We start from the raw sequence: 19132 nt of genomic DNA, 5'->3' as shown, positions 1-19132 counted from the left end.
GGGCGCTAAATTGCGTGCACGAGCAGAAAGACTGCGCCTGCTACTGGATTAAGTTTTGTGGGTGAACTACTAAGATTGCGACCGCAATTGACTACAGGCGCAGAAGTGGTTAAGACCGCCCTATTTAAATGAGGATTTTGTGCTAGTCAAGGGTTGTCAACATGGAGAAAGAGCAGACTCAACGGAAGCGCAGAATTACATTTGAAGCCACTGAACAGAAAATAGAGGTGACGTTCTGCGATGAGCAGATAACTGAGATCGAGGCATATATGATGTCCTTGTTCCCCGGGTCCATAGGACATTTTTATATTATTTTAATTGTGTTAATTCAGTCAGGCTGAGTTTCCATTACGCGTGCCAACAGCCTTTGATCTGACGTCAGAGGCGATGGGACAATCTATATAGATGATATATCTATAGCTGATTCAGATAGTTACATTGAATAGTGATTGTTGTGATTATTTATTGCATTTAAATGTGCCTGGAACTGGAAGGGTTAGGGTTAGGGTAACCTGCCTGTGAGGTTTTGGTGACGTTCGCACACTGTGCCGCCTGCGCTTCGCCGTGCATCGAGAGTAGACCAGGTTAGAGCTGGACCCGTTAAGGTAAATCGGGGTTCCCCATTCCTCCGTTACTGAGGTACGACCCCTCCTTGAACCACAAACTGCAGACCAAGGTAAGCCCATACCAGTACAAACACGCATTTCTCCTCTGGATATCTATATTTCATTTATTCAGATATACCATATAAGAAATGAATGTGCGTCATCTGTGAACACGTAGTTAAACATGCTCAGGAAAAGATTTACAAATAGTATTTTTGTTTATGGATTTATTATGCGTAACCGCAGCCATGTGTGCGCACCGCTGTGCCAGTTGAGACCTGCCTTTCAAACGTGCTAAATATAGACGCAAAAATAAGCACCGCAATCAGTTTCAGGTTTGATAAATCACTTTGCGCATGCTAAAATAACATATTTACATTTTCTCCTCCCAGTACACGCAAAATTGCGTGTAAACGCCCCACATTGCATATGCATTAAGGCAAGAACGCTAAACGGGTTGCCAGTGGTATTTTTTTCTTGGTACAGGTCATTTCCGGGCCACTCAACTTGCATTTATCATAATTGGATTAAACAGATCCGTTTTTTCCATTTATCATCTCTGCACAAAATCGGAAATTGGAAAAAGAGTCGTTATCCGTTTTTTATTTTTATTTTGAAAACAAATATTGAGAAAACAAGTAGATTTTTTTTTTTCTGGTTTTATTTTGAAAAACTAATGAACGAATGATTTAATGTTGTACTACATTCTTGTACAGCATGTTCAAATCTTTGTGAGCCTCAGAAGATTTGATATCTTGGCATGTTTGCTGATATCCCATAATATATTTTAAATCCAATATTGGCCATCACTGATATCATGCCGATAATTAAAATTTCTTGTACACTCACTAGCCGCTTTATTAAACACACATCTTCAACTGTGCATAGGTCAATGCATTGAAGCATGTAGACATGATCAAGATGAGCTGCTGGAATTCAAACCGAGGATCAGAATGGGAAAGAAAGGTGATTTAATGAGGGAAAAAAAGATAACAAAATAGTATGGCACACACATTTGCAATTTGTGAATCTCAAGGCTTCATAACAGTAATACAGATTCTTATGGGTTACCGCACAACCATCACTGATGCCGGAGTAACTAAAAAAACAAACAAAAAAACTTGTTACAACCAAGGTACAGTTGTGCTCATACGTTTACATACCCTGACGGAATTTATGATTTCTTGGCCATTTGTCAGAGAATATAAATGAAAACACAAAAACTTTTCCTCACTCATGGTTAGTAGTTGGCTGAAGCCATTTATTGTATCAAACAACTCTGTTTACTCTTTTTAAAACAGAAACTAATCAAAAGTTTACGTACCCTGGTGATTTGGCCTGAAAATGATAAGAATTTACAGGAACTGGAGGCTTTTTGCCAGAAGAATGGGCAGCTTTACCATCTGAGAAGATGAACTACCACAAAAGACTTCAAGCAGTCATTGATGTTAAAGGGGGCAGTGCACGGTATAAAGAACTTGGGTATCAGGGTCATTTGGGTAGTTTATGTTTTCATTATGATTTAAAAAGAGTGAACACATTTGTTTGACAAAAAATGTCTTCAGCCAACCACTAACCATGAGTGAAAGAAAAGTTTTTGTGTTATCATTCATATTCATAAATGAAAAATAGTTAAGAAATCATAAATTCTGCCAGGGTATGTAAACATATGAGCACAATTGTAAGTAAAATTCCATCTCTGAACCCACATGTCAAACCTTGGGGCAAATGAAGACCATACCAGATGTAATTACTGCCACTGTGTTCTTAGTAAGTAAGTGTGCATACTCATGGTTCACTTCCTGTAAACAGCTCCCACAATTTTACTAATTTTTATCAGCCAGCTTCATTGATCCGATACTCTTTGAGCTTAAATGTATAGTCATCATTCCAATAATTGTTAGGTGTACGACAGACAAAGAAATACAAAAAAGGCACTTGTTATTATACAATATACTCTATGATATTCTGATTATATGATTTATTGACCAGCAATAAATTGTACTATCTAGAAAGGAAAATCAACCCGTAACTCCCTGACTATGTGCACCACAAATAATGGTGAACATTGTAAACAAGTAGATAAAGTAAAGTGAAATGATACAGTGTCTCTTTAAACCAAAATCCTCAAAATGCTCTGGTGTCACAGCGATGCTCACGGTGCCAGTGTCCATTTAGGCATTTGAAGACTGAATGTGACCGTGGACCCATGAAACCGATATCCTCTTCTGACCATGGTCAGACCATGGTTGACCATGTCTTGAGGTGTTGACAAGGCCATTGTGTCTGTGTGAAGCCCCTCTGAAGTAGCAGTCTAACAAATTGAGGTCAAAATGGCAACTCCCCGTTCTGTTGTGCCCTGGTCATACCTTGTTTAATCTGTTCATACGTCACAAACATCACAATGTTCCAGGAACCCAGTCTCAAAAAAGAAGGTGTGAACCTAAAGAGACAAATGAAAGAAAATGAAAGGTCAATAAGTATTGTACTTTTTTTTCTTTCTTCAAACTGTTTACTGTGATATTTTTGTGTTTACCCTTTATAGAAAGATGTGGCCCCTTCATTTCTCAACATGGTGAGAGCACAGTTGATGGCACTGCTGTACTGGCCAGTTCCTGAGTTCATGAACCTTGTTTTGACGACATCCACAGGAGAAGCCACAACAGTTGTGCAGAAGCCTGCACCAAAGGCAGCTGTGAAGTGGCAGGGCATGTTGTCTAAATGGGAGGAGAAGTACAGTCATGTTCTTCCACTGTGTTTCATACATTGGTTTTGTGAGAAGTTTTGGTAATCGGAGCAACGCTAACTACAATTTCTACAATAAGTTATTTTTTTTTGCCTCACCTGTCATTAGGTCATACTTCAGGATGAGTTCTTTGATCATGTCATAGGTCACCAGCTCAGCACAGTTAACTATAGCATTACGAGTGATGTTGGGAATGCAGCCTAGAAAGAAGTAGCAGAGGTTTATCAAAATCACTTGTGAAACAACACTCTGTTTGTCATTGTCAGTGGAAATAGTTTTTGGCGTCTTACTGGTATGAGCTTTTGTCGCGGTCATTGTTGCTGCCAATCTCACAACACAACTCACTCATCAAGCTGACAGCAGCGCAACTATTTCACAACTAATTTGCCAAATACTCATTTTGCCCTAGAAGGGGGCGGAACACCTCTGAGTTAGATTGGATAAAAATATAAGCAGGTTTATGTTCGATTATTTAAACTTTTGGCAAGCTACTTGTAAAGGAACAAAAGGATGCAATGGTACAGTTTTCCCACGGTTCGGTATGCATCACGGTTTTGGAGCCACAGTAACGGTACTGTTTCGATTTCTAAAAATAAAACTAGATTCTGGAGAATCTAGTTTTGCAAAGACAATACTGCATTGTGAAAATAATTAAAAGCACAGATATAATCAAACCACAAACTTTATTTTAACAATAGTGCACTATCAGATCAAATTAAACAGCAAACATAAAACCACACACATTAAAAAATAAATATAAAGTTTAGTGCTATCCAATAAAAATAAATAACATTTTAACCCACTCACAGAAACATCTTAACACTACAAATACAATCAAATGCGGCCCTCAGAGGGAGAGCGAGTCGTCTTTCAACTGGAAGGTTGTGAGTTCGATGTGTCCTTGGGCAAGACACTTAACCCCACGTTGCTCCTGACGGTTGTGCCGGCAGCGTGTGAGTGGGTATGGGTGTATGGAAGTGTGAGTGAATGGGTGTGAATGGGTGAATGGGAACTGTAGTGTAAAGCAGCTTTGAGTGGTCAGCAAGACTGGAAAAGCGCTATATAAATACAAAACCATTTACCATTTACCATTTACCAAATGTTAACATGACACCGTGCTTCTCCAAGTGAGAAGACGAGTGATAGCGAAATGAGAGGCTTGCTCGGAATCGCGCTGTAGGTGAATGTGGAGCCAACTTCAGCGTTGTGATGCGAGGAAGACGTTTACCCAGAATGAATGTCTGTCGAATATCCAACTTAAAACTAACTTCACGGCGGTGCATAACCAAAGCTTTAACGTAATGCTTGCACACCACGGTTTGTTTGTTGACGGTCCTTTTCCCATCGTAGTTGGCGCTGAATCCAAAATAATTCCACACTTAAACGGATTTAAACGAAGACAGTGCCTCTTCAAACTTTCAAACTTGAGTCTCGTTCACTCGCCATTGTTTCTGCACGGTTCAGTGAGATTTGCTCCTGGGAAACTCAGGGACGTGCTGATTGGCTCTGAGTAGTGCTAGAATACCCAGCCAGCATGTCCATGTGGGCCCCATAAGGGTCCCATTTGGGCTGGCAATATGGGTTCAAAGTGGGTTTGTCTGTAGTTTCCATGGTGGCGCCACCTGTGTTTGTATGACCACTTAGTATCTACTTAATACCCAGTCAGGCTGGAAAGGGTACTTAGTGTGCATGGGCTTAAAGTGGGCAAGCACAGGTGAGGCCACCATGGAAACTATGGACAAACCCATAAAATTGATGATTTGTGTTTAAAGATGTTTGTGACAAACATCTTTAAACACAAATCATGTGTGTCACACATTATCATTTGAAAGTCTTCAAGAAGAAGGGACTTATGATACTTGTGAAATTTGGTGAAGATTCTACTGTGAAAAACAAAAAAAAATATTATTTATTTAAAGCTCACATAGAGTGGTCCTGTTGCACATATATGTTAGTTATGGAGGTTTACTTACATACATTAACTTATATATGGTCAAAAACCTCCTAGTTGCTGTAAACGAGCCGATAGAAATCTGTCTTTTCTGATGCTGTTCCTGAGCCACAATATTTCAGACATAAATCTCACCCCCAGAAGACAGAGTTGTGATTGGCCAGTACCCCGAAGTGACATATTCAGCACACCAGCTCTCAGAAGCACAGCTCCCCCCTCTGGAATGGTGGATGCACTGCTACTCAGTCCCTTTTATGACTTTGACCCGGAGTCAGACCCAGAGTCAGAAGACACTGTCGCTCGTGAATCACCTCCACAACGGACGTTATTCTTCTTCTGCGGTTCAATGTACGTAAGTGCCCAGAGCAGGATGATCTGCTGTTCAGGAGAACCGTTGTTTACGTAACCGGACCGGGTTTTTTCAGAGATCTAGCTGAGCCCGAGATTACAATACAACACAACGTTCTCAGCAGTGGCTGAACTGTTTGTTTTGAACCTCCAGGGCTTCTTAAACAAGGTAATGACGCAGATACACACTAAAAAAAGGTCCGCTTTAAAATACGAAATTTGAAGTTGATAATGTATCATATGTGGCCCACCACGGCGAAAGGGTGCACAAGTCGGCCCAGCGCAAAACGAGTGAAACATGAAAATATATATTTTTTTTTTCAAAAATTTTCGTTTTTTTCTAAATTGTTCAAGTTGAAGTTTCAAAGAAGCCACTAGATGCTGGAATTCACAGTATTGTGGGTCTTAAAACCATAAACTATGTATTTGAATTAGGGTTGTTCGATCACTGTGAATCAATTCCGGCTACTTAATAGGGGTGGGCGATACTAAAAATGTTGGTATCAATTATTTTCTTTCAAGTAGAATACAAAACTAAATACAAAAATAAAGCAAAAATAACATGTTTCAATGGAATAAATGTATTATTTCAAGGTCTTGGCATACTTTATTGAGTTGGCTAAAGTAACAAATTACCAGTTGCACTTAAAAGTATGTATTATCCAATGTCGAAGATGGCCAAAATATTACTTTCACCACTATTATCTACCTGGATATTCTCTGCCAAACTGAAACGCCTCTGTTAATGACCGCTGCCTCTGGGTCAGTGGTGTAGGTCTGTCGGGCCAATACATACATTAGATCGATATATCAATATTTTTGGATCGATCCGCCCACCACTACTACTTAATATGCATGTAGCCGCTGTTGCAGCTGCTGCAGTGAGTGTGTGTTCACCCTTAAATATATATGTGTACAAGGAAAAATCGCAGAAGAACCGACACAGATCTCACTTCTTCTTTGAAAAGAACGGCTCCCTTCAAAGAGTCATAAATCCCATCTCTAGTGTAAATCTTTGAGGCGTAAATTCTCCCTAAAGCAGTTTGAGGAGTGCCTACATTCAAATGACCATATCTATCAAATATTATCTGATTATCTGTTAGAAATTGTTGGAAAGCTTAGAAATCACACTTTCAGAAACCTTAAATAACTCAAAATGTCCATCGGCAGAGTTGTTCACGGTTTTGCCATGGCTGGCCACATAGTTATGAGAAGTTAATTGTAGTAAGACATTCAATTGCCAAAAATAGCTGCTTAGTATAAATGGCCCACTTCATGTTTGAATAACAGCTTTCATGTGCATTGGATGTGTCAAGATCACACATTGGAAAAGTGGTTAGCATTATTGCCTCAGCAAGAAGGTCCCAGTTTGACTGAGGACTTTTCAGGTACACTGGCTTCCTCCAACAGTCCAAAAACTGTAAATTGAGAGGGAATAGTTTGTTTCTGTATTGGCCCTGTGATGGACTGGTGACCTATCCTGGGTGTGCACCATATGTCAGCTGTGACTGGCTCCAGCGACCATGGAGCACAAAGCATCATATTACAACATATTTCGGCCCTAAAATATTGAATTTTCTTTTTTTTTTGGACTAATTTTTCCATTAGTCCAAAAAGGCTCATATTACCGGTAATATCATTGAGGTAAGGTTTTGTTCAGTCAGACACTCTAAAATTAACAGTTGAGAGTGAATGGTAGCTTCAGTCTCTGTGTGTTTGCCCTGTGATGGACTGGTGACATGTCTATGCCCCCCCCCCCCAGGATAAAGGATATAGGATAAAGTGGTAGAAATCATTGGGGTTATATACCAGGTGGTGCTGGGGCCCTAATAAAATAAAAGTGGCAAGTACCTTTCCAAAGGCCCCTTATTCCCTCATCTCGTGCAATCGTCTTGTAGGCGTCCAGAGTGCCCTTGTATCTCCTTCCGCCATCAGCCAGTCGTACCTGGGCTTGGAAACGCACTTTTACCACATCTGTTGGTTGAGCTAAAGCCACAGCCATGGCTCCTGTGGTACAACCCGCCATGAGCCGAGTCACAATCCCAGCACCTGAGCAGAACATCAATAAGAGTTACAATAAGGCAGCAGAAGAGAAACAACACAATGATTCTTAGGTTACACACTCTCAGTGCTCCGTGTGTAGAATTGCTTCATGGAATCATAAAGACCGATTCGAACAGAGGCAAAGCTCATCTGCCTCTGCAGTCCTGCCACCAGTCCACTGTAAAGACTCCTGGGCCCCTCTGTGCGTACCACAGTCATGATGGTGCCAAACACTCCTCTGTACTTTGTTGCACTAGCCCCTTCAATTTTATGAGCCTCTCCCTGAATCTGAAGGATGACATTCAATTTGATCAAATATACACATATTTATATGTTAAAAAAATATAATAATCCCAATTCAAAATGTACTTTAAAGCATGGTGCATCTAACCTGTAGTCTGACTTTGGCAGTATCAAGAGGAAAGGTGATGAGGTCAGCAATGCAGGCTGCCGTTCCTGCACCGAAGAACTTGACTGCTGCAGAGGGCCCTGCGTCTATGGCTTTCATTGCAACCATTGCTGCACCTGCTTTGATGACACATGGAAAAATGTGCTTTTTATATAAGTCGCCCAGGATCTCAGTGTAGACCACACCACACTGAACACAGAACACAGCAGTACAAAAAAGTACACATATCTACATTTTAATGATTAACATTTTTTACCCAATTTTGAAAATGTGGCTTATATATCACGTTAAATTCAGCAACAATCCCTGCTCTGGAGAGAAACAATTTTTGTTTTTTTGTTAACATTCACAGCCTATATTTTCTAACATAATGTGTGAGGAGAAGAAAGTCACCATTCTCTTCACATGCACTTTAAGTTTTCAAAAGATTGTCTACTTCAGCTTCAAGGTATAGTTTAGGCTTACTTTTATTCTTAGGAACTGTTTCTGTTGTGGAAAGTCTGTGGCCATAATTTACATTTGAGGTGAGCAAGACGGCATATTACACAGTGTAAAAGCAAGCCATGCAGGAAAACTCATCTGATATACTTGCCATAAAACAGACATGCACAATTTTGTATTTTATATTATATGACATATTGTTATTGTTGATATACATGTACTTTTTTATGCCAGGTAGCATACGTTCAGTCTGCCCTGTAAAATGAGTCAGTTAGTTTACCTTTGCAGCTTCCAGGGAAGTTATAATCCAGCAAAGTGGAAAGGAAAGGGAATCTGTTCAGTATAGTCCTGTTTGTGTTCTCATGCTGTTTGTTCACTGTTGTGAAGTGAGGAGGAAGCTGCTAAATTTATAGGCACCTCTTGCACATGACCACAGGGCAGCATGACACTCCTGTTATATGATTCTCATGTTTACCCAATATCTGTCTGGGAGACAGATGGAAACTTGGGCAATTCTTGATCCAGTCCTAATAGTCTCATTAAAGCAGCGTATGGCTCTTTGAAAACAGAAACAATAATGTTAAATGACTAAAGAGTAAAACATCAGACACTTTCGGATGAAAAAATACGACTTCAAACTCGTTTTAAAAGCCTTTATTGAAACATGGCTGCAAAGGCTTTTGAACCAATTTAGTATTTTGTCAAGTTCAGCTTTTTTCCTCATGTTTTGACCCTGTTCGTAGAGAACACCTGCACAAAACTGAAGTCTATATAAATTAAGACTCCACAGTTTTTCCAATAATTTCATTAAAAAAATCTGAAAAGTTTAACCTGCTCAACTCTGAGCTCATATACTGACATCACTAAGTGAATCTCACTTTTCTATTGGTCAGTATACATTTGTGTAGCCAGTCTAGAAAGAGATGCCTGTCTGAATTCCAAAATGTTTTCCAGTGCCATCTGACTGGCTGAAATGTTACACCAGTGTGTGCCCCACACAGTAAAATGCAAAACAGGTTGACAAGCTTTAGGAATTCTTTCTCCCCTCCTCCCTGCAAGCGATAGAGTTACAAACTGTTCCAGGCTAAGGAGCCGCCATGCTTCTTAGCCAATCCATATGCCAGCTGATGGTGGGTGGATGCTTATAGCATGTGTCTGCATAACTCAGTCATTAGCATCTGATTCATGCATACTCGCAGGAGAAAGAAGCAGAAGGGGTCAGAAAGAATTGTTGGTGGTCAGAGTGTGCATACTATACAACATGTGACTTTCCATAGCTGCCCCAGGACATGGTCTCAGCAAGCTTGCACAACAGGCCGTGCAGTTGACTGAGCAAAATACTGCCCACTGTCCACTAATGGTTTTTACCTGCTGCCCCATCAGTGTTTTCACACATTCACTGACTGATGTTGTGTCTGTGTGGATAGGCACTTTTCAAACAGTGCTGGATAAAGTTACAAAATCACTTCATGTTCCACTTGAAAAGTTTCTTTCTCTTCTTATTAAATGTTGATTAGATTAGATTAGACTTTATTCATCCCACCCTTTCATGAAACACATACAATTCACAAATGTATGTGTTTCATGAGAACCTAGGGATTTTGGCACTAATGAGGTGTTTTTATACTCTATGTTTAATGTTAAATAATATATACATAGCATTGTCTATTTTTGACAGAAAATGCTTTTTTATTTCATTATTGCACTTAAGAGAAAGGAAACACAAATGTAACTTATATAATACAATAATATTATACAGTATATGTAGTTCTAATACAAAATAAGAAGATGATCTCTTAGATGACAGCTTTCATCTAAGAAAGTTACTAATAGTAACTTACTCATATTTGTTCTCAGTTGTGTACATGTATATATTTGGTGTTGGTTTCTGGGGATAAACATCATAAACCTTTTTATGTTCAAGCAGTTCTGAATTGTAATTACTTATGCATTTACTTAATAAACTACCTTTTCCATCTAAACATTAAAAAATATATATATTTGAGTCATTAGCGATCAAAAAGAAACTTCAACTGGTTCAGAATCCAGCTGCCTGCCCGCATCACCAGAACTCCATCATTCTCACAATTATGCTCCATGTTTGAGGTGCTGAATACACTGTTGATACACATTTAATAACACATTTGTTTTCATACTCAAGTACAGTAAATACTGTAGATACATTAAGACCTTTATCCACACAGTATTGTAATTGGTGGCTTTAACTTTAACAAAAGTCCATTTCTGGGGAGGTTTGCTTTTACTCAAGTGATTTCCTAGAACTCCATATAACAGTAGTTATAGTATTTCAACAATAGTGTTAGTATTAATGTAAGTGGTAGTATTAATTAGTTTATTTTAAACAAAGAAATTAATCCATTAATTGAGGCTTTATTTACAGTACATTTAAATATTGAGGTGATATGCATTAAATTGTTACAACGCTGTGCCTACAGTCTACATATCAGTGAGATTGCATGAGATGTATGTTAACAGGAAAAAAAAGATGCTGCTCTCACAACCTTCTTTCTTTGGCCAGCTCTAAAAACAGCTTCCAGAGAACACCGTGTGAGTAACCTTTGAACACAGTCTGACCAGTAAACAATTTCCTGGTCCAGCTTCAACCAGTCTGTGATGCCATCCCCCCACTATCCGTGAAAATGAAACCCAACCAGCACTGCAGTCCCTCGTCATCATCGTTGACCTTCAGTGCTTGGAATACCAGGAACCATGAATCAGTGCTGTGAATTAACTAATCTTCACACTATTAATACATTGTCTTGATCTATAAATAGTCAATCACTGTTTCACCGGAATGATAGCAGAGGTGCCCGCTGTGTCTGTTTTCTACATACAAAGACATGTTTACCCGTGAACTTCTGTTTTAATATTTATGTGAAGTAACAGTTTGGTTTGAGAGTAAGGAAAATATTTTTATTTTTTATTTTTGAAGTAGTAGTTCAGTTTGATCCACATTTTGATCACATTCCTTACCAGATGATGTGTTACTGACAGGCTTTTATTAGGACCCGAATGCAGACAGGCAACGAGGCATGGAGTAGTTATAGAATATATATTTATTTACAGAATATAAATATATGTGTATATATATATATATATATATATATATATATATGTATATGTATATATATATATTTACATATGTGGTGTATGTAATCAGTGATACTGAGCCGAGTTGTAGGTTCCGCGTGGGAACGGACTCACTCAGAGTAGGAACTGGGAGAGGAATGCCGCAGGAAAGGTGAGCTGTGTTCCTTGTGGAGCTGGTGGCTATGAGATGATGGCAGCGTCGAACTACGGAAGCCCAGAAGCAAGGCGGAAGCGGCTGACGGAGAGTGGTGTTACTGGAGGAGCAGGAGGTGAGTAGTCGGTGGTGATGTCGGACGACAGGGAGCCCAGGAGAATGGAGGAAGTCGCAGACGGAGGAATCCACACCGTTTGTGAGGCAGGAGGTGAGTAGACGACGGTGGAGTCGAACGATTGCAAACCATGGGAAGGCAGAAGTCGCTGACAGAATCCGTGTCTCTCGGGAGAAGAAGACGTGGTGACCTGGAGAAATCAAGGTAAGTACCAATACGAAGAAATCGGTGGTTGGTAAACTACGATCTGACGCTGGTGAGCAGGGGACTCCGGCTTAAGAAGACCGCTGATTGATCATCAGCAGCAGCTGGGTGGAGCCACGCAGATGGAATAGGACACAGAATATAGGTCAACCACGCCTCCTGCAGAGAGAGAGGGAGAGAGAGAAACACGGAGCAGGCAGGAAACAAATTCAAACCAATTCAGATCCGATGACAGGTTTGAGGAGTGACACGTTGAAGGTAGTATGGATCTTCAGGGACCTGGGTAGTTTGAGGCGGACGGAGGTGGGGTTGATGATCCGGTCGATGACAAAGGGACCCAGATGAAGCAGGGGGCCAGTTTACGGGACTCCACCTGGAGAGGGAGGTCCTTAGAAGAGAGCCATGTCCCGGGTGGTAGTCAGGAGCAGGAATGCGGTGTCGGTTTGTTTCTGGGAGGAGAGAGTGAGGCGCGCTGAAGGGAGGCTCGAACCTGGTGCCAGACCTCCTGACAGCGGTGCAGATTAGCTTGGACAGAAGGGACGGCTACTTCATCCTCTTGAAACTCAAACAGAGGGGGTTGATATCCGAGGGAAGCCATGAATGGTGAAACTCCGGTGGATGCAGACCCCATGGAGGGAAGGAGCTCCAATCGGTGGGGTGACGGGCGGCGACACACCTCAGGGCACTCTCCAGGCTCTGATTAGCCCTCTCCGACTGGCCGTTAGATTGAGGGTGGTATCCTGAAGACAGGCTAGTGGAGGCCCCCAGGGCGGAGCAGAAGGCCTTCCATACCTGGGAGGCGAACTGGGGTCTAGTAAGTAAGTATTAAAAAACGCATGCTTAGTTTGTCATTGTTCGCCTAACGCTATGAAAGAACAACTGCTGTTATCTTCAGACACGTAGTGTGTGTTGATGTGGAAGGTAAGATTGGCTGTACGTTTGTATGCTTTTCAAGTATCATGTTTGTATGCTTCGCTGCTACAACAAGCAGACACGTAGCCTCCGAGCTAACAAAGAGTAATAACATCTAAGAAGTTATGTTTACTTTGTCGTTGTTCGTGTAACGCAGGGGTCAGCAACCTTTACTATCAAAAGAGCCATTTTTGGCCCCTCTCCCCTATACTAAATACAATTCATCTCGAGCTGCAAAACCTACTTGACTCTTAAAATGAAGACGATGACCCCAAAATGTAAATTGTCACAGAGAGAGAACATTTCCACTCTGCGCCGCATGAAGACATGGTTATGCACATCTTCAGAAGATCGGAGACAGTGTGGTGTTGGTATTGCATGGTGGAGCCTTACACAGGAGAGGGCAGGGCCATCACCTTTTTACTTCACTTGAGTTGGCAAAAACATCACAATCCAAGAAAACTTGCCTGGTTGGTCGAGTCAGAAGAGAGCTTCTCCAGTGAGTAAAGACGCAAATGCCGCTGTTCACCAGACAGGTGCTGAAAAGTGACAACGCATCACTCACTGTCAACCAGGGCAAAAAAAAATAAATCTGGATTTTGATCACTGTCCACACAGCTGTGACCATCACGAGTCGGGAAAAGGCTTAATCACATTTCAATCAGAGTTAATCACAGTTAACTCCGATTAATCGCACATTTTTATTCTAAATGTCCCTTGATTTCTTTTTGTACCATTATTTTTCCTCATTTTAATACTCTTATCAACATAGAAAAGTGGATTGGCTTGCTTTGTGTAAATGTTATTTGCATATTTTGGCATATACTGTAGTATAAGGCTGAACAATTAATCGAAATTCATCTAAATTGCAATACAGCTTTGTTATACATAATTAAATAAATTTCGAAATTATATTTTGGCTTGAACAAATATTATTTGTCTAAATAATAATATTTGGAAAACCTGTCTAAGGTGAGACAGGTGCTCACCAGCCGACGGGCTGGCCACCAAAATGTTGTCCAAATAGACAAAGACAAACGCGAGGTCACGTAGCACCGAGTCCATCAGCCACTAAAATGTCTGTGCCGCGCCCTTCAGGCCGAACGGCATACGCAGGAACTCAAAAAGCCCGAATGGCGTAATCTTCACCGGCCCTGTGAAGCCGGCCGGTTGCGGGAGTTGGGGCATGGCTGAAAAGGAGGCACGTCCACCAGCTGTCGAAGAGGAGACACTTTCCTCTTCTTCTTCGAACATGTTCAAAACGGGTCACCAATGTGGCAAGACGAGGAATGAAGAGACGCAGGTGAGTTTAACCAGGTTTATTGCCAGAACACTCACAGCACATGTGCCCTGGAAAACAGGGATAACACTTCCTGACCCACAACCCACTGGGTGAGAAGACACACCCCTCAGTGCCCGCCACAATATCCACATTTAAGAAGCTAAAACAATCAGAAATCTTGTATTACAGTTTTTCTCCATTGGTTTGGCTAATTTCTTGAAACAAAAAATTCAGTCTCAAAAAATTCACTTGCAAAAATGTCAGTTACAGTTTTTCCTCCATTGGTTTGGCTCTTGAAACAGAAATTACATTCTCAAAACAACATGGACAAATCTCCAAACCACTTCACAACTGTCCACAACAGAATTGCATTTCTCATTCATTTATCAAATTGCAATTGTCTTAGACATCTTTGCAAATGATTAAGTACTTGTAGCACACAGTTAGCACAGTTAGCCTTCATTTAGCACAGTTTCCAAGTGAATAGATCTTGTTGATCTAAACTGATTGTTGAAGTCTCCGTCTAATGGTTGATCTCTGCAAAACATGTCAGCATCATTTCATTGTGTAAGTCATCACTTGCACAATAGTCTGTTCAATTGTCAAAATTAGTCAAGAATATAATACCATGAATATCATATATGAATCTCTTTGAACATTTGATAAATTTATCATAATTGACACATTCTTTGATCTGATCTGTCATCTGAGATGTGTGAAACTCCTCCTTTGTTAGCCAAGTTCTTTTTTCATCTGACCTTGACCTCAGTTACACAGAAGCTAATTTTCTTGGACCATCTTCATTCTGATTTGATCCCTGAAAATTTCCTCCGTGGCCTGCTCATCAGATCCTGGTTCACTACCCATCCAAGGATGGTCATGGTGTTCCTACCACCTTACTCTCCTTTCCTCAATCCGATTGAGAAGTTTTTCTCTGCTTGCCGGGAGAAAGTATATGAGCATCAGGCTCAAAATCAGAGTTCCCTGCTGCATGTGTTGATATTACAGGAGATCAGTGCAGGCGATGGTTGTAACATGCACGTTGTTTCTTTCCTCATTGCATCACAAAGGAGAATATACTCTGTGATGTGGATGAGAATCTGTGGCCAGACAGACAGCAGTGTGTGGATGGTCAGGAGGTCGAGGGGGAGGACAGAAATGTCCTCAAGAAATGTTAGTTTTGAATCTCCAGCTTTATTTTGTTTATGTGTTTATATGACAGTATATAGTATATATTGTATATATACTATATATATTTTTACGCTGATGTATTGAAGTTAGTTTATATCTGTGAATAAAAATGGTTACAATTTCCTCGGCAGTATGAGTGCCATGTGTGATGTCAAACCTTGGATGGTATTCTTTACGGTGGCCGACAGGGGCAAACGCACTGCAAAGCCCAAAACACCAGCAAATGAGAAAACACCGGCAAACAAGAAAACACCGGCAAGTAACAAAACGCCAGCAAATAGAAAACACCAGCAAATAACAAAACGCCAGCAAGTAACAAAACGCCAGCAAATAGAAAACACCAGCAAATAACAAAACGCCAGCAAGTAACAAAACGCCGGCAAGTAACAAAACGCCAGCAAGTAACAAAACGCCAGCAAATAACAAAACGCCAGCAAGTAACAAAACGGAAGTGCTCCGGGTCTGTGGGGGCGCTGTCGTGCAGGTCTTCGACCAACCTGTTGACTTGCAGTGTTGGAGTAGCATCCAGCTGCAGTCCCGGAGACCAACACCCTGGCGTGACAACAACACCCTGGCGTGATAATAGTGGTTTAATGTACGGGATTTTTTTTCTAAAAACTGTATATACACACCGAAACGGCGGGAGTGGTTTGACGGAAGTGATTTTTATATTAAGCAAGAACGAAGGAAGAATATAAAAGTACGTTAGCCTGTCCATATATTGAGCGCCACAGCGGGGACAACGACCACCACCTAACCGCCTCCCTGGAGCCCCAGAGCGGATACAACAAGCACCACATACACACACCCCCTGGAGCTCCGCTGTTATACTTTTTTCACCGTTTTACATATTTTTCACACTATTAACTAATAAAACCTTGTTAGATATCAATGTTTCTTCCATTTACTACTACTCACTGTTTTTGTTTACTTGTAAAACTAACTAAACTAAATCTTAAAAATAAAATTAAAAAAATTGTCATGTCATAATTTTACAATAAAGGTTTCTATTTTTTATTGTTTGAACGGTGATTATTGTTGTAAGTTTGTTTGTAAAAATAACTAAACAAAAATCTGTTATTTGCTGGCGTTTTTATATTTGCTGGCGTTTTGTTACTTGCTGGCGTTTTGTTACTTGCTGGCGTTTTGTTACTTGCTGGCGTTTTGTTATTTGCTGGCGTTTTGTTACTTGCTGGCGTTTTGTTACTTGCTGGCGTTTTGTTACTTGCTGGCGTTTTGTTATTTGCTGGCGTTTTGTTATTTGCTGGTGTTTTCTTACTTGCTGGCGTTTTGTTATTTGCTGGCGTTTTGTTATTTGCTGGAGTTTTGTTATTTGCTGGTGTTTTGTTATTTGCTGGTGTTTTCTATTTGCTGGCGTTTTGTTACTTGCTGGCATTTTGTTACTTGCCGGCGTTTTGTTACTTGCTGGCGTTTTGTTATTTGCTGGCGTTTTGTTACTTGCTGGCGTTTTGTTACTTGCTGGCGTTTTGTTATTTGCTGGCGTTTTGTTACTTGCTGGCGTTTTGTTATTTGCTGGCGTTTTGTTACTTGCTGGCGTTTTGTTACTTGCTGGCGTTTTGTTACTTGCTGGCGTTTTGTTACTTGCTGGCGTTTTGTTACTTGCTGGAGTTTTGTTATTTGCTGGCGTTTTGTTATTTGCTGGAGTTTTGTTATTTGCTGGTGTTTTGTTATTTGCTGGTGTTTTCTATTTGCTGGCGTTTTGTTACTTCCTGGCATTTTGTTACTTGCCGGTGTTTTCTTGTTTGCCGGTGTTTTCTCATTTGCTGGTGTTTTGGGGTTTGCAGTGCGTTTGCCCCTGTCGGCCACCGTAATTCTTACCATAAAATCCTAAAAAAAAATCTGTGTTCTACACAATTGTATTCTGTTAGCTGGACAAACAAACTAGTACAGTAACCATTTCTGGATATTTCAATGGTCCTCTGCCACAGTGACAAAACATCTAAACATTTTGACTTGCAGTGCTTACACAATGCCAACGACAATGGGTTTTGGGGGCACTGACTATTTATATGAGAAAGAAATTTAGTTTTGACACATGAGTGAACTGTTTTGGGAGAGATATGAGCTTCTGCAGGTGAACCATGATGTTGTGCTGAATTTGATTTTGTGAAAAGCACCAAGAGTGTTGAGATCGTCCGGTCTGGTTCGAGAAATGAGCCAAACCAATTGAGAAGGATCTCTTGCATTTTGGTGACACTGACTATTTATATGGGAAAGGAATTTAGTTTTGAAGCATGAGTGAACAGTTTTGAGAGAGGTATGAGTTTTGCAAGTGAACTATGGTGTTGTGCTGAACTGTAAGACTGTTGTGCCTAACGATCTTAGAGTTTTGAGAATGTAATTTCGGTTTCAAGAAATGAGCCAAACCAATGGAGAAAAAAACTGTAATATATAAACTGTGAAACAAAATATGAGAAAAATGTTTTTCATTGCTCTTCACGGTTTGAATGGATCACAGGTATAGGACAGTCCATGTAAATCCTCTAAAAACAATAGTTCATGAATTCATATTCTCAACCTGCCTTTGCCTCTTCATGGGAAAGAGGGACTATTATTGTTTTGATATATTTTTGTAGAGCAAACACGATAGACCTGTTGTAGGTTTAGCCATAACTTTTAATCTACTAACCAGCACCGCCTTGTGGCTTCCCCATTACACACACACACACACACACACTGTAAGACATTTCAGGTCAGTTTTACTTGCAAATGAAGGTTCACCTGCTGCCTTAAAACTGCAAGTTAACTCAATTTAAGATTACCTTTGTTTCAACTCTGAAAATAAAGTTCTAGTTGTCACAACATTGTCACAACATTGTTTTTTAAGTTGTCGAAGTTGACTTAACTTTTAATCACTTGTAATCTTAACTTGATGCCATTAGTTGAAACAAAAAATCATTATACATGATCAATACATGAAAACTTTTAATCACATCTTGTTTAAAATTGATACTGTTAGTTAAAACAATTTTTTTTTAAACATCATCAATACAATAACATTCTTGAGCTAGTAAAACAAACAGACATTTCATTGTTATTGTAACTCACAGTTCTGAGTTAAAATAACTTAGCCATATTTATACGACTCCCCATTTAAAGTTAAGAGGATTAAAATTCCAAATTAGTTTCAACTTGCATGGTAAATGACAGAGCTTCACACTGAATTGCATTGTCCAAAAATAGACCATTTATTTTATGTTTATATAAACTTTAACAGGGGTTAAAGGCTTTAACATGCCATACTAGGGCTGGGCGATATATCGATATTTAAGATATATCGATATATTTTTTAAATGCGATATGGAATTAGACCATATCGCGTATATCAATATAGTTCAAAGTAGCGCTGTGATCCTTGCTCCAGACAAGCCGCTGACCAGAGCTCTCTGCTCTCTGCACTGCTCCTCGCGCTCCACACTCCACTTCACATGGAGAAAGCAGCAACGTCTGCGGAGCGTGCGGAGAGCGTCTGGGTTAGTAAAAGAAAAAGCAGTGGCTCAATCATTTCTAGATGGTTTGGAAACAAATCATCGGACGAGCAACAAAACCACGCTATATGTAGGGAGTGCCATAAGCACGTTGCAGCCAGTGATGGAAGC

At 40.3% G+C, this 19132-nt stretch overlaps 1 protein-coding gene across 2 annotated transcripts; it reads right to left on the bottom strand.

Annotated features, from left to right (window-relative positions):
* Positions 1 to 1293: 1293 nt before the first annotated feature.
* Positions 1294 to 8911, bottom strand: LOC310943392 (dicarboxylate carrier UCP2-like). Of its 2 annotated transcripts, none has more exons than XM_083908947.1 (7): positions 8824 to 8911; positions 8085 to 8221; positions 7774 to 7981; positions 7502 to 7699; positions 3450 to 3551; positions 3142 to 3322; positions 1294 to 3048 (listed from the first exon to the last, which is right to left on the bottom strand). In XM_083908947.1, the coding sequence occupies exons 2-7, from the start codon at positions 8208 to 8210 to the stop codon at positions 2934 to 2936; spliced, it is 930 nt and encodes a 309-aa protein (XP_083765073.1). In that variant the 5' UTR covers positions 8211 to 8221; positions 8824 to 8911; the 3' UTR covers positions 1294 to 2933. The 2 variants fall into 2 exon arrangements, with proteins under 2 accessions (XP_083765073.1, XP_083765074.1); XM_083908948.1 differs by having other exon boundaries at positions 8085 to 8218; positions 8824 to 8909.
* Between the last annotated feature and the right edge of the window lie 10221 nt (positions 8912 to 19132).

The sequence above is a fragment of the Microchirus variegatus genome (genome assembly GCF_963457635.1).
Source record: "Microchirus variegatus genome assembly, chromosome: 22".
Taxonomy (NCBI): Eukaryota; Metazoa; Chordata; class Actinopteri; order Pleuronectiformes; family Soleidae; genus Microchirus; species Microchirus variegatus.
The sequence above is the reverse complement of the archived record's forward strand: the minus strand, read 5'-3'. Positions and strand labels throughout refer to the sequence as shown.